Below are 13,934 nucleotides of genomic sequence, written 5' to 3'. Positions count from 1 at the left end.
TCTTTACTCCCCTCACCCTTTCCCGCCCCACTTTTATTTTCCAGCTTCATCTCTCTGTCCCTCAACCCTGGGTACAGCTGTGGGTTGCAAGCTAAGTGCTGGAATGAAGAGTGATTGAGCTGGAGCTGAGGTCAAGGAGGATCTCTGCTCCAGAATCATTGCTGCAACCTCCCCTGCCATTTCCCTGGCTCTTAGGCAGCTTCTCCTGGTGCAAATCCCCTGCAAAGACACTGAAGCAGCAGCCCGAAGTTGCCGGGCGCAAGGCTCTGGAGGCATTGGCTCAGGAACTTTTCACGTCATTCCCGGCTCCAGAGCCCCTAGTCGCGGCGGCGCAGCCTTTCCCACCGCGGATCCTCAGTGCTCATGGGGCAGGCGGAGACAAGCTTGCAGCACTGAGCCGAACCGGACCAGTCCGTGATGTCCAGCACCAAACTGGAGGATTCCCTCTCTCGTCGCAACTGGTCATCTGCTTCAGAGCTGAATGAAACTCAAGAGCCGTTTTTAAACCCCACGGACTATGACGACGAGGAATTCCTGCGGTACCTGTGGAGGGAATACCTACACCCGAAAGAATATGAGTGGGTCCTGATCGCAGGGTATATCATCGTGTTCGTTGTGGCTCTCATCGGGAACGTCCTGGGTGAGTCTGGACTCGGGCAGCCTTCCAAAAGGGTTGTCACCTCCCCTCAGCCCAGGCTGCAAGGCTGGGAGACCCCTCCCTTCTCCTGGGGTGCAAACAAAGAGGTCGCTGCTCTTGGCTGAGGTTTCTAATAATTTTTTTTTTAAGTTTTCTGAATTTACAAACTAGGAGGGATCTCTAGAAGGATTATTCTGTTTGTTTGCAGAGAAAAGAGGGAAACTGTTTCTGTTTGAGAACCAAGAACACAAGCGCAAGGAGAGGGACAAGGACCTCCAGGTGGATTTGCTGAGTGTAGGGGAATCTGTAATGCTTTTGTGGAGGCTGGGTGGGTTTACTGGGCAGGACTTGCACCCGCAGAAACTGATGAAGTCATAAGGCCTTCGTGAGCTCGGTGGCACGTCCTTTAGCAAGGAGGCTTAGGCTCGGGTTAAGAAGTGGTAAAGAAGGGGCAGAGTGGAGGCAAAGGCAGACAGAGGAGCGCGCTCAATCGCAAAAGCAGAATTAAACAGAAGCGGTGCCTGGAGCCGCAGGAGGAAGGAGGAGCATCCTAAAAAGTACCCCGGAGCTCACTCTCACCATCCATTCAAGCATTCATTCATGTATACATGCATGCATTCATTCATTCAACCAATGCATACCCCTACACGAGTGGTTGTTATCAGTTTCAGAAAAATATTTGTACCAACTGATTCGTTTTCTTACAACAAGATTAAGCTTAATGTCAGAATCTGTCTTGGTCTGTGAGAACACAGGTTCTCTTGCGCTCTCATTACTATTCTCCCCACCACCATGTCTGAGGGACCAAGTGAGGGGTAAGGAAACTATAGGGACTGTGGTGATGGATTTATTAGGACAGAATGGGGAATCGCTTTCAAGACACGGAGCTTCTCCAGAGAGCTAGGGCTTAAATTGTGAATGGAAGGAGCATGTACCTTGATGAATGGAGAACAGGAGGCTTTTCAAATGCAGAGGGCAGTGTGGAGGAAGTCTGTTGAAAATGACAGGAGGAGGCAGGCAGCTTGGAGACAGTGCTTCCTTCCCAATAAGGCGGAGAGGTGAGTGAAAGGAAAGAGGCTGGGAAGCTGGGAAGTAAAAAAACCAAAGGTTGTAACTGAAATGAAGGGCAGTAAAGAACTCGCCAGGCTATCCATCACAACCAATGCTTTTTCCTTCTCTTCGAAGTCATAGTGTAGACAAGCTGACAGTTCCTGACGGAGAGGGGCTCATTAGGGAGACTATTAGTCTTGAGACTAGAAATCTCCAACAACGTTAGCTTGCCCTTTGTTATTTTAGGATATTTGACTTTTTTGATTTTTTTTAAAGATTAAAAATAAAGAGAATCTTCTTAGGATACAATGAAAGTGAAGGGACAGGTGAATGGATATGATTCAGCCTCTTGTTAGAAGAATGGTTTATCTTCTGGTCTCCACCTTGCCATCTACAGTTATAGGCTATGCACAGAGCACTCTGAGCTCAGCAGCGCTGACCGCATGTGGCACGTACTTATTGCTAAGTGAGTGGCAGAAACTGAACATGTGCCCTGAGTATCTACTTTTGCAAGACCACTTGACACATGTTCTCTTACTTAAATCTTAAAATAAAGTACACTGAAAGAAAAAAAACAACAAACGCTTATTAGAGGACATGATTCATATCCAGCCTCATTTTTTTCTGACCTCAGATCCAGACTTTGCTACTGTAATTCTACTCTAGAGCTAGAAAGCTTATACACAATGGATTCTCTGTTCGGGGTTGTCTGCAAAAAGCTTCCTTTTCTCTTCTGCATCTACATACGCTGCCAGCAAAGTACCACTATGATTCACTTCAGCAAAAGCAACAATAACAACAACAACAACAACCCAACTGTCTAGGAAGAGATATTACTGCTTTTAAATTCAAGAAAAGTGGTGGGGTTTTTTGTTTTTTTTTTTTAAAGAAGAAATAGTTATAAACCTTCACCATTTCCTTCCCAGTTTCATTTCAGGCTTAATGTGTTTGAGAAATGTTCTTTTTTGATGTTATTCCTGTTTGCATTTCATAGACCTTCTCTTGCAGAGTCTTTGCAGCCTGGTTACATAGTTCAGACATATATATTTGCTGGTTGGGGGAAGAGAAACATCACTGAGGCTACTTCATAGAGTCAACGAAGACAGCATTGTCCACAGCCTGGAGTCTTGAAACACTTCCATTCAGCTTAAAAGAAAGATGAACCCAAGGAACTCTACTCTGTAGACACTGACAGCTATTTCCCCAGGGAGTGAATTACACCTGAATAACATTGAAATCTCCTCTGGGGGAACTGAAACTCCTACACTACTGACATAGTTCCTGAAAGTTGGAGAGGTTTGGGTTTGACATTTAAACAAATGAGCACTGTCATTGCTTTACAGACTTCGTGATCTTTGATGTCACTGTCAAGTCTGCAAAATGGATTGGAACAAGAATTACCTTTATTGCCTCAAGGTACAAATAGCTCTACTTAGGGTATCAGGAGAGGTGACACCACTCATGTGGCATAAACAAAGGGATTCCACTCATGCGAAGGAAGCATAAGGCAGTACAGGCAGCAGGTCTAATTACTGACCCTCAGTTCCATACAACATGTACACTTTCATGTAGCTGACTACTTGAAAAATATCAACCTTGTTGAACTTACAAATGTATTGCCATTAGCTAGAAGTCCATTCTCTGACAATGTCCTTTTGTAAAATGATATAGCAGAATACTGTCTAAGCAGAAAAGCAAAGTCTTGATTGTCCAGCCTCTTCTTTTTCATCCTGACAATCTTTCACCAACATTATGTCCCCACTTCATTATAAGGATGCTCCTTGCAGAGATAGAAAGCAGTTTCCTGGAAACAAATGACAAAGTCATTCACAAAAAGGTACAATTACTGTAAATGGGAGTTGATGAGTGTTTGTGTTCCAGCAGAAAGTCATATGCATGTCTAATTATGGAACTTTAAGTCCTAGGAAGCAGTAGGTGGTAAGGTTCTATATCGTATAAACAAGTCCACTCATCTACATATTTAACTGATATATTTGAGCAATATTATATTTATAAAATTGATGTGCATAAGAAGGAAAAGTCTTCATAACACTAAAATAAGTAAATTAGATATAATCTTTAGCCATTGTTCCTAGAGAAAAAAACCTGGATGGAAAGATATTTCTATTCATTCAAATATTAAATCCCCAGGAAAATGCTCAATTCTCTGCCACTCTTCCCCTATCTGAATGATATTATTTCACTTGGGAAATTTCAAATCTCCCTGTCATTGCCTCAATATAGAAAGAGCAAAGCATTCCAACAATGAACAATCACCTAGACTTGCTTCTTGCTGCTTGTGTGTCCACTATCAAATTCTGAAATCTCCTCATCTAGCCTTTGCTAATTATAAACTGAAGCTGATACTAGCTGCCTTGTAAAAGTCATAACACAAATAATATATGAAGCCTTTCTCCTGATGAAAAGAACAACATGAGAACATATTTTTTTGGAAAATAGTAAATACTAATTAACATTATGTTTTGTTTCTTTACTTCCAGTGGGTTTGTAGCCATCTTCTGCTGCCATTTCCCATCTTGATCTATGTGGCTCTTTCAGGCCTCTGTTCTCGGCCCATTCCTTAACAGAGGGTTTTCCTAAAAGAAATAAGTAAAATGGAGTTGGCCAAATTACTCTCCCTTTCTGTATCAGATCCATCTATGCATCCCCTTGGTATTGTCTACTTGACATTGCTTTTCTGTTTCTCCATGAAAATTCTTCCTAATTATAGATTACCTGTTTTTTTTCTCACAGATTATTCTTGTTGCATTATGTCTTATTTGTTTGATCATCTGCTTGTTTATTGCAGTTGCAGTTAGTCATTTGGTCTACCATTGATAATGTTCTAAATAATTATTTATAATATGTTGATTCAATAAAGTTATACTACATTGGCACTTAAGGATCTAGCCAGTAAAAGTGAAGGCAAATTCTATTTGTGAGATAGTACACACATATGTAATGTAGCCATTTTCTACAGTACATTTTGTATCCCAGAGGTCGCACTTGCAAAGTTACAACTCTACTCCCAGCCTCTACTTCAGTTAGGTTGATAAAATGTGATATTATTAGAGAAGACCCAGCCATCATGAGCATGTTTGTCACATATTGGGCTGAGGAAAAATCACAATACCTTTCCCCAAGTTTACTCTTGTCCTACCATGGGAATTCTAGGGTATGTATATCAACTTACCTGAAAATCAAAGGTAGTAAGATCAAGTGTATGGTGCTTAATCTAAAAATGAAACACAAAACGTTTCAGCTTCCTGATTCTTTTACGGATTTTAGTGGGAGATGATAATTAATATAGTTGAAGAATTTTCATCATACAGCATTTTTAGCTCTGCTTGAAACTTCCCCATGCTAACACTTAAATTCACTGAGGTCTCACTAAGCTCTTCACGTTCAAAACCACCACCTCTGATGCTCTTTCTCTGGTGAAAGATAAGCCCACTGTTGCTTGTTCCAGCACTCTGGAGCTCCCTGCTCTGCTAGAGGTACTAGCTTTCATAAGTAATGACTCATTGGGATTGATCAGTCAGTAACATGTAACATGTATGATTGATACCTTTATCCCCCATTCCTTTTCTCACACTAAAGAAAGATGAAGACCATTTATTAAATACTATGACCTCAAGACCCATTAGCTAGGCTCCACTCGTGTATGTTTAAATGCCAACAATCAAATTATAATCCAGAAATTAGTAAATGTTTAGCAAATGAGAAAAATACAATTTTAACCAGTCTGAAAGTTCAGTTACACAGAAAGTGGCAGTACTAAATCTCAAATATGGATTTGTCAGAGCCAATGATCCATGTTGTAGTGCTTCACACAACTTCTTTATCATCTAAGCTTGACAGGAGAAGCGCAGGTGAAGGGAGGGGACGGGCAATGCTCCAGTGCCCTCTAGACAGTGTGCAGTGCTGTCCTGGCATGTTGTCACACTGTTTCTCTTGATAGACTACACTTCTTCAGCTCTGAGAATGAGCTCATTTGATAAGCCAATCAAGGTCAGGATAGGGTTACATTACGAGAGAAAGTTTCAAGGTAAAATAGGTACTGCCAAAAATGCTTTTGCCTGTTCTGGAGAGCTGACTCACTGGGAAAAATGTTAGATAATTTTGGCTAGGGATTTTTTATGTTATTGAAAGTATTATTGCTAGACATAACGTAAGACCAGAAACCACTTAAAACCTGATGTAACCTGGAGACCCTTGTCCTTTCTCTTTATTTTCAAATATAGTGATTCATTAAAAATATTAATACTTTGTTAAACAGATTTTAGTTATTAATTTGACTATGTAGATTTGATAGTTAATTTACATTGAATTCCTCATCATTAGATCTTCATAATCTAACTCCTCAAAGTATCTGTTTTGTTCTTTTATTCTCATTTGTATATCACTGTCATTGAATCTTTGATAGCAACTTGCCTTCAACAGTAGAAATCAAGTATAATATTTGTAGAGTATTTATTCTTCTAGAAATCCTGTGATACTTTGTCTTCGTTACTCATTGCAGCACCTTTCTAAGGTAGGTTGTATTTAAGATTCAAGGTCTTGTGAGGCACTATGAAAGAAAAGCATCAGATAGAATTATCCTGTAGGTGGTTGCTCAGAGTGAGAATAACTGTCCATTTCCTATCAGTCCAGAGTGCCAGATCAGGAGCACAGTGACCTTTTCCCAGCCCTCTGCTAAACCATCTTTGATACCTGAATTTGTCAGTACAGTGGGAACACATTCACATTCAATCAAATGAAAGAACTTGTGAAAATAAGATGATTTCAACATTGTCTTAGTCAGGGTTTCAATTCCTGGACAAAACATCATGACAAAGAAGCAAGTTGGGGAGGAAAGGGTTTATTCGGCTTATACTTCCATACTGCTGTTTATCACCAAAGGATGTAAGGACTGGAACTCAAGCAGGTCAGGAAGCAGGAGCTGATGCAGAAGCCATGGAGGGATGTTCCTTACTGGCTGGCTTCCCTTGGCTTGCTCAGCCTGCTCTCTTATAGAACCCAAGACTACCAGCCCAGAGATGGTTCCACCCACAAAGGACCTTTCCCCTTGATCACTAATTGAGAAAATGCCTTACAGTTGGATCTCATGGAGGCATTTCCTCAACTGAAGAAGCTCCTTTCTCTGTGTTAACTCCAGCTGTGTCAAGTTGACACAAAACTAGCCAGTACAAATATCTTGCTTTGAAGGAAGAAATAACTATAAGGTCTTGAAAGACCAAAGTCTTTCTAGTCATCAATTGTTTCTGTAGGCAGACTAACATGAAGACTAACATGAAGTTGTTTTCCTATTGCTATGAGAAAATACTGTGACCAAGGAAACTTACAGAAGAAACAGTTTGTCTGGGACTTACAGCTTCAGATGGTGAGTTCATGACCACCATGGCAGGAACTATGGTGGCAGACAGGCAGGCATGGCACTGGAGCAGTAGCTGGGAGCTTAAATCCTGATCCACAAGCAGAAAGAAGAGAGTGGGAGTACTAACTGCAAACATTAGTTCTGGGCTAAAGAAACCTCAAACTCAACCCCAAGTAACACACATCTTCCAACAAGGTAACTCCTCCTAATTCTTCCTAAGTTCCACCACGGAGCACCAAGCATTCAAATTATCAGACTATGGTGGCTGTCTTAGTTAGGGTTCCCATTGCTGTGAACAGATACCATGTACTTAAAAGGACAATATTTAATTGGTTGACTCACAGATTCAGTCCATTATCCTCAAGGTGGGAGCATGGTAGCATCCAGGCAGGCATGGTGCAGGAGTTCTAAATCTCCTGCTGAGAGTTCTATATCTTCATCTGAAGGCTGCTAAGAGAAGATTCATTTTCAAGCAGCTAGGATAAGGGTTTTGAAACCCAAGTCCACAGTGGCATATCTACTCCAACAAGGCCACACCTTCAAATAGGTAAGCCACTTCAAATTGAGTAAGCCACTCCCTGGGCTAGGCATACTCAAACCATCACATTCAACTCCCTGGCCTCCATAGGTTTGTTCAAACATGAGTCTGTGGGGGCCATACCTAAACATATCATAATTCAGAATACATTTAGTTCAACTTCAAAAGTGCCCATTATCTATAGCAGTCTCAACAATGTTAAAAGTCCAAAGTATCTTCTGAGATTCATCCAATCATTTAACTGTAATTCCCAAAGCTAGACAGGAAACCAGCTGGGCAAACTCTAAACTCGACATCTCCATGTCTGATGTCAAAGCAGTCTTCTGAATCTCCAGTTCCTTTCCCATCTTTGCTGACTCCAACAAACTTCTTTCTTCTGGGCTGGTTCCACTTCCTGTTATGCGCTTTCCTTAGAAGATATACCATGGCTGTGGCATCTTTAACATCTTGGGCTTTCCAAGGCAACTTCAATGTCACAGCAGCTTCTTGTTCCAATGTCTGGGATCCACACATGATCTTCTGGGCTTCTCAAAAGGGCTTGTATCACTTCTCCAGCTCTCCCCTCTGTAAAACTGTAGGCTCTGGTTAACTCCACACCACTGCTGCTGCTATTTCTGGTGATCATCCCATGGTACTGGCATCTCCAACACCAATACTGGGGTCTTCCACTGTAACTAGTTTCTATTGTACTTCACCAATTATCTCTCATAGGCTCTCTTCATGGTGTCAAGCCTCAGCTTCTTTGCATGATCTCTCATACCTTCAAAACCAGTACCCCTTGGGTGATTCTTACACATTATCAAGTCAAGTGCAGGACACAGAACAACCTTGGCATTTCTGGAACACAGGCTTCTTTGTTTTCTCAAAAAACACTTCCCAGATTTCACTTCAGGGATGCTGGTCTCTTCTTAATCACTGCTATTTTTTTTTTCTTTTTTTTTTTTTTTTTTTTTTTTTTTTTTTTTCCTCTTGGTTTTCTAATAAGAGAGATCAAGAAAAGATGTCTATTCTGGACTCTAAGGCAAAAGTTTCTTGCCTAAACTGCCAAATTCTGTTGTTTACTGGAGCTGGAACATGACCCCCTTGTTCTGTTACCAGNCTTCTTTGTTTTCTCAAAAAACACTTCCCAGATTTCACTTCAGGGATGCTGGTCTCTTCTTAATCACTGTTTTTTTTTTTTTTTTTTTTTTTTTTTTTTTTTTTTTTTTTTTTTTTGCTCCAGCTAACCAGCATCAATTGCTGAAGTAGTTCCTTCTATTCTGGACTCTAAGGCAAAAGTTTCTTGCCTAAACTGCCAAATTCTGTTGTTTACTGGAGCTGGAACATGACCCCCTTGTTCTGTTACCAGCTTACTCTTTTCCAAATCCTTCACTGCCTAAACTTGACTGTCCTGGAATTTGGTCTCTAGATTGACCTTGAACTGCATTCTCTGTCTCCTGGGATTAAATGTGTCCACTACCACTCCTGGATTTAAGTTTTTCTTTATCTAGAACTTGCTCTGTCCCAGGATGGCCTTGAACTCAGAGATCTGTCTGGTTTTGACTCCTGGGATTAAAGGTATGAACCACCATGCCTGGAACTAAATTTAGGTGGATGGGATCTTGCCCCAAGGTCACCACTCCCTTAATTCAACTGAAGACAGGATTCAGCTCCATTTCACTTCCTGATGCCCCTTTAATATTCAAACCATATATTATATTTTTCCTTTCCAAACTTGCTATGCTTGTGTTCAAAATGCTCTTTATGAAACTTAACCAGAGAACAAAATCTCGGGGGGGCTTCTTTGGAGACTTATTTTGTCAATACAATTAATATAAATTTCTACCTCAAGCCAGGTGTGGTGGCTCATACTTTTAATCCCAGTACTCGGGAGGCAGAGGCAGGGGGATTTCTGAGTTTGAGGCCAGTCTGGTCTACAGAGTGAGTTCCAGGACAGCCAGGGCTACACAGAGAAACCCTGTCTCAAAAGACAAAACAAACAAACAAAGAAAAGAAATCAGACAAAGGAGAAAGGAGAAAAACAAAAACAAAAGCAAATAAATCTCTACCTTAGCCTCAGGTAGACTCTTCAGACATTGTCAAAAAGCAGCCACATTTTTCACCAAAATATCACAAGAACAGACTCTTGGCCACATATTAAAATTCTTCTCCTTTGAAACCTCTAGAACCAGGCTTCTACAGTTAAAATTACCCTCAACACCAATCTCTTCCATATCCTTAGTAGGACAGCCCATTAAGCCTTACTTAAAGCAGTCTACTGCTTTCCAAATTCAAAGTCCCCAAATCTACATCCTTCCAAACAAAAGCACAGTCAGGCCCATCACAGCAATACCCCAATCCCTGGTACCAACTTCTGTCTTAGGTAGGGTTCCCATTGCTGTGAACAGACACCATGACCAAGGCAATTCTTAAAAGGACGACTTGTCTGGCTCACAGGTTCAGTCCATTATCATCAAGGTGGGAGCATGGTAGATTCCAGGCAAGCATGGTGCAGGAGTTCTACATTTCCTGCTGAGAGTTCTACATCTTCATCTGAAGGCTGCTAAGAGAAGACTCACTTTCAGGCAGCTAGAATGAGGGTTTTGAAACCCAAGTCCACAGTGGCACACCTACTCCAACAAGGCCACACCTTCAAATGCTGACATTCCCTGGGCTGGGCATACTCAAACCATCACAGGGCCTATTCTCATTTAAACCACTAAAATAAGGTTTGGTCTGAATAACAATTCCCTGCCACAATAGCAAATAAGCCCTGAATTTTCCTTGTCTCAGACTGCATACATGTATTATTTCCTTTTTTGGATTTAAAAAACTATTTCTGTGTGTGTGCTTTTGAGGGGTCATGTGCATCACAAAGGCCAGAAGGGGATGTTAAAAATTCTCTGGAGATGAAGTAGCAGACTTGTGAGAGGCTTCATGCAAGTGCTGGGAACTAGATCACCATCCTCTGTGAAAGATGTCTGTAATCTTAACCACAGAGCAATTTCTTCAGAACTTTGTCTTGATAATTTAACAAAGGATGTGGGTCAGAAAGTCTGTTTTACCCAATACCTCATGGTCCAAGCATCTACTGTGTTTATATCCCACCTCAACCCCTGGCACCTATGGTAACCAGCTTCCAATATAGCTTCTAATATCTCTGCTTCCTAGTGTTCATGCCTTGTCTCTTCAAAATTGGCATCATCTTTGTTTTGGTCTGGATGACAACAGCAAACAGAATGCATATTTTCTTGCTTGCTCTTAAGTATTTCTCTCCGAGGCAAGCCTACTCAGGGTTATGTCTGAACTCCTTCCACAATCCAGAGAGAAAGGCTTTTAACAGCTTTATGTGTGACCTTGACAACAAGATCCGTCATTTCTGGGAGGGGCCATTTGAGAAGACTGTGACAGATGCCTGATCCAGCTTGACTGACACTTAATGACAGACTCAGAAACAGGATTGTCCATCCCAACTCCATCCTCTGAAACTGAGAATATACTTCAGTTACCTTAGGCCATGAGATTTTCAGGTAAGTTGATGGGTATATCCTAAAGTACACATGGTAGAATAAGAGTGAACTAAAAATTAAAAAAATATATAGACACATATTCTTTAACAAAATTATGATGTGAACAGTGACAATCATGCTCATAATTCTTATGAGCCTCACTTAACATTATATTTTGTCAACCTAATTGCAAAGGAGCCTGGGAGATGTGCATCATTCTCACAGAAAAGGGATGATACTAAATGGTATTTTTAATCGGCATAAAGTCAGAATAAGGAAAATGAGAGAAATTCCGTACCCAGCAGCATCCCATTAAGATAAGCTGACCTACTGATGCCTAGTTTTCTATCTCTTAACAACAAATTTAGCTGAAAATGTTGAGAGTTTTTATACCAGTCACTGTACTAAGTTGAGAGGACAAAGAAGATGTGAGAAAGGCACACACTGCAGGAGAGGCAGACATCCAACTGTCTCACTATGATATGGCAAGAGCTATCTATGGTGGAAGAGTGCGCAGAGAGTAACAGAAACACCTGAGAAGACTGTAAGTTCCTTTGCATGATGAGGTAGCGTCTTAGTCGTTCTATGGCTGTGAAGAGACCCCATGCCAATGGCAACTCTTATTAAGAAAAACTTTTGACTAGGGATGGCTTACAGTTCAGAGGTTTAGTCCATCATCATCATGTCTGGAAGCAGGCAGGCAGGCAGACATGGTACTGGAGAAAGAGCTGAGTTTTATACCTGGATTGGCAGGCAGCAGAAGTGGCAGAAGATAGACTGTGGCAGGCTGGCCAGGTTTGAGCTTTTAACATCTCAAAGCCTAGCCCATAGTAACACACCTCCCTACACCAACAAGGCCACACCTCAGAGTAGTACCACTCCCTATGGGCCCGGAGGGGGGGGGCATTTTATTCAAAGCACCACAGGTAAAGAAAGAAAAAGAAGACTCCTAACATGAGTATTAATGAGTGAATTCAAGTTGCCTGGATAACAAAAATTGGGTAAGGATATTCTAACCAGAGAAAACAGCATAAACAAAATCAAAGAGAAGTGAACTACAAAACTAATGTTACCACAGATAAGGAAAGACTGCAGATAAGTCTGGGTTATGATGAGGCATGGACCAAGAACAGCCTGTGCTCTATGCCTAAGGTCCAAGAGTTTTGATGAATGTTTCTCTCTAGGTTAGCAACACTATAGACGTTAAAATTTCTGAAAGCATGAGTAGTTTTAAAACTTTTGTTTTTTATGATTCATAATGAAAGCACAGCAGTGATTAACATTGAAGTATCCTGGGCAGACTCAGTAGGTAGAGGACCTGCTGCCAAGCCCCATGATATGACATGACAGGAGAGAACTGACTCCCACAAGCTGTCTCCTAACCTCAATGAGAACATGGTGGCAAGTTCATAACCATACACAACACAGATACACATCTACATGAACACAAAAATAAATAAGGAGGATATTGTTATAAAATTATAATATCCTTCTTTAAATTGTCAGTGTCTTGAACTTCCCAAGCTCAAGAGGATATTTTTAATTAGTACCAGTATGAATAAATTAGCCTTTAAGAAAGTAGAAACCTAGAACTTGATACCACACAGTTGAGTCATGGAACGTGGAGAAATCAAGTTGGTCCCAACCTGGAGAGTCATCCCTTCTGGATAACTTTCATAGTGATGGCAGTCATAATTCATAGTTCTGAATGATTAAAAATAATCACTTATCCAGCTGAGTGTTCTGGTTATAAAGTCCCTAGCTAATGAGCTGTTTGGTAATTGATAAGTATAAAAAGAGTACAGTGATTTTCTTTAGAAATATAGGCCCGAGAAAGTTGACCACATTCCAATACATGGTCTTACACACAAGAGTATATAAGCATCAGTAATTGGACTCTATGGATTTATTTTTAAAACTCATCCGAGGACCCACATTGGGCTATTATAGAATGGACAGTACATCTGGATGGAGATGGAGGAGAGGAATGAATGTGGTCAAAAATAATGTATGAAATTCTCAAAGAATTAAAAATATTTTCAGTAATACAGGAAAGATAAATACATGGAGATAAATCTATTGTATTTATTTACTTATATATGTATGTATGTATATATGTATGTATGTACGTATGTACATATTTTTGGTACTAGGACTGAATTTGAATCTCCATATATGATCAAGTATAAACTGTATCACTAAAAGGATTTTTAGCCCAACTTTGTTCTGTTTTTTAAGGACACATACATTTCAAAAGAATTACGTTATAATTACTAAAGCAATAATTGAAAGGTACCATTTAAGACATCTCTTTCCAGCAGTGCAAGCCCTTCAGCATCACTCAGGGGCTCATACCAGGAAACCATTTTCTCCTCTAGGAAACTTAGAGCTGCACTAGTTCAAGGTTTTGTTTTTTTTTTTTTCTTCTTCTTCAAGGAAAGTACACCCAGATCTTACTAGAAAATATTCTATATTGCTGCAATATCTGTGACTACATAATGTACAAACCCTTCACTTCAACTATCTTTGCTTCAAAACAATCCCTAGTTGCCTTTATGAGTCTACAGGTACACTTGAGTTTCATGTTCTAACTACAGGATAAGAGCTGATCCCAAATGTCACCATGACTCCATAGTTCTGTTAGGCAAGCACATCTTTACCTGAGCACAAGGTGCCTCAAGTGCCAACAAAGGCTCAACTTTGGGAACTTTCCATAATGTACAAGTAAATCATAACTGTGAGCTTTCCACTGTGTAAAAAAAAAAAATGGAAAAAGGAAGGAAGGAAGGAAGGAAGGAAAGAAAGAAAGAAGGAGGGAGGGAGGGAGGGAGGGAGGAAAGGGAG

General features: G+C 40.6%; 1 protein-coding gene across 1 annotated transcript in view; it reads left to right on the top strand.

The window, feature by feature from the left end:
- The first annotated feature begins 298 nt into the window (after positions 1-298).
- The window catches only part of Hcrtr2 (hypocretin receptor 2), a 98,051-nt gene continuing 84,415 nt past the window's right edge, over positions 299-13,934 (top strand). Inside the window, exon 1 of the mRNA XM_021172745.2 lies at positions 299-640. Coding sequence (XP_021028404.1) covers positions 418-640 — 223 coding nt within the window. The 5' untranslated portion in view covers positions 299-417. The remainder of the gene's footprint in view (positions 641-13,934) is intronic.

Source organism: Mus caroli, chromosome 9 (assembly GCF_900094665.2).
Source record: "Mus caroli chromosome 9, CAROLI_EIJ_v1.1, whole genome shotgun sequence".
Taxonomy (NCBI): Eukaryota; Metazoa; Chordata; class Mammalia; order Rodentia; family Muridae; genus Mus; species Mus caroli.
This window is presented reverse-complemented; position numbering and strand designations above follow the sequence as displayed.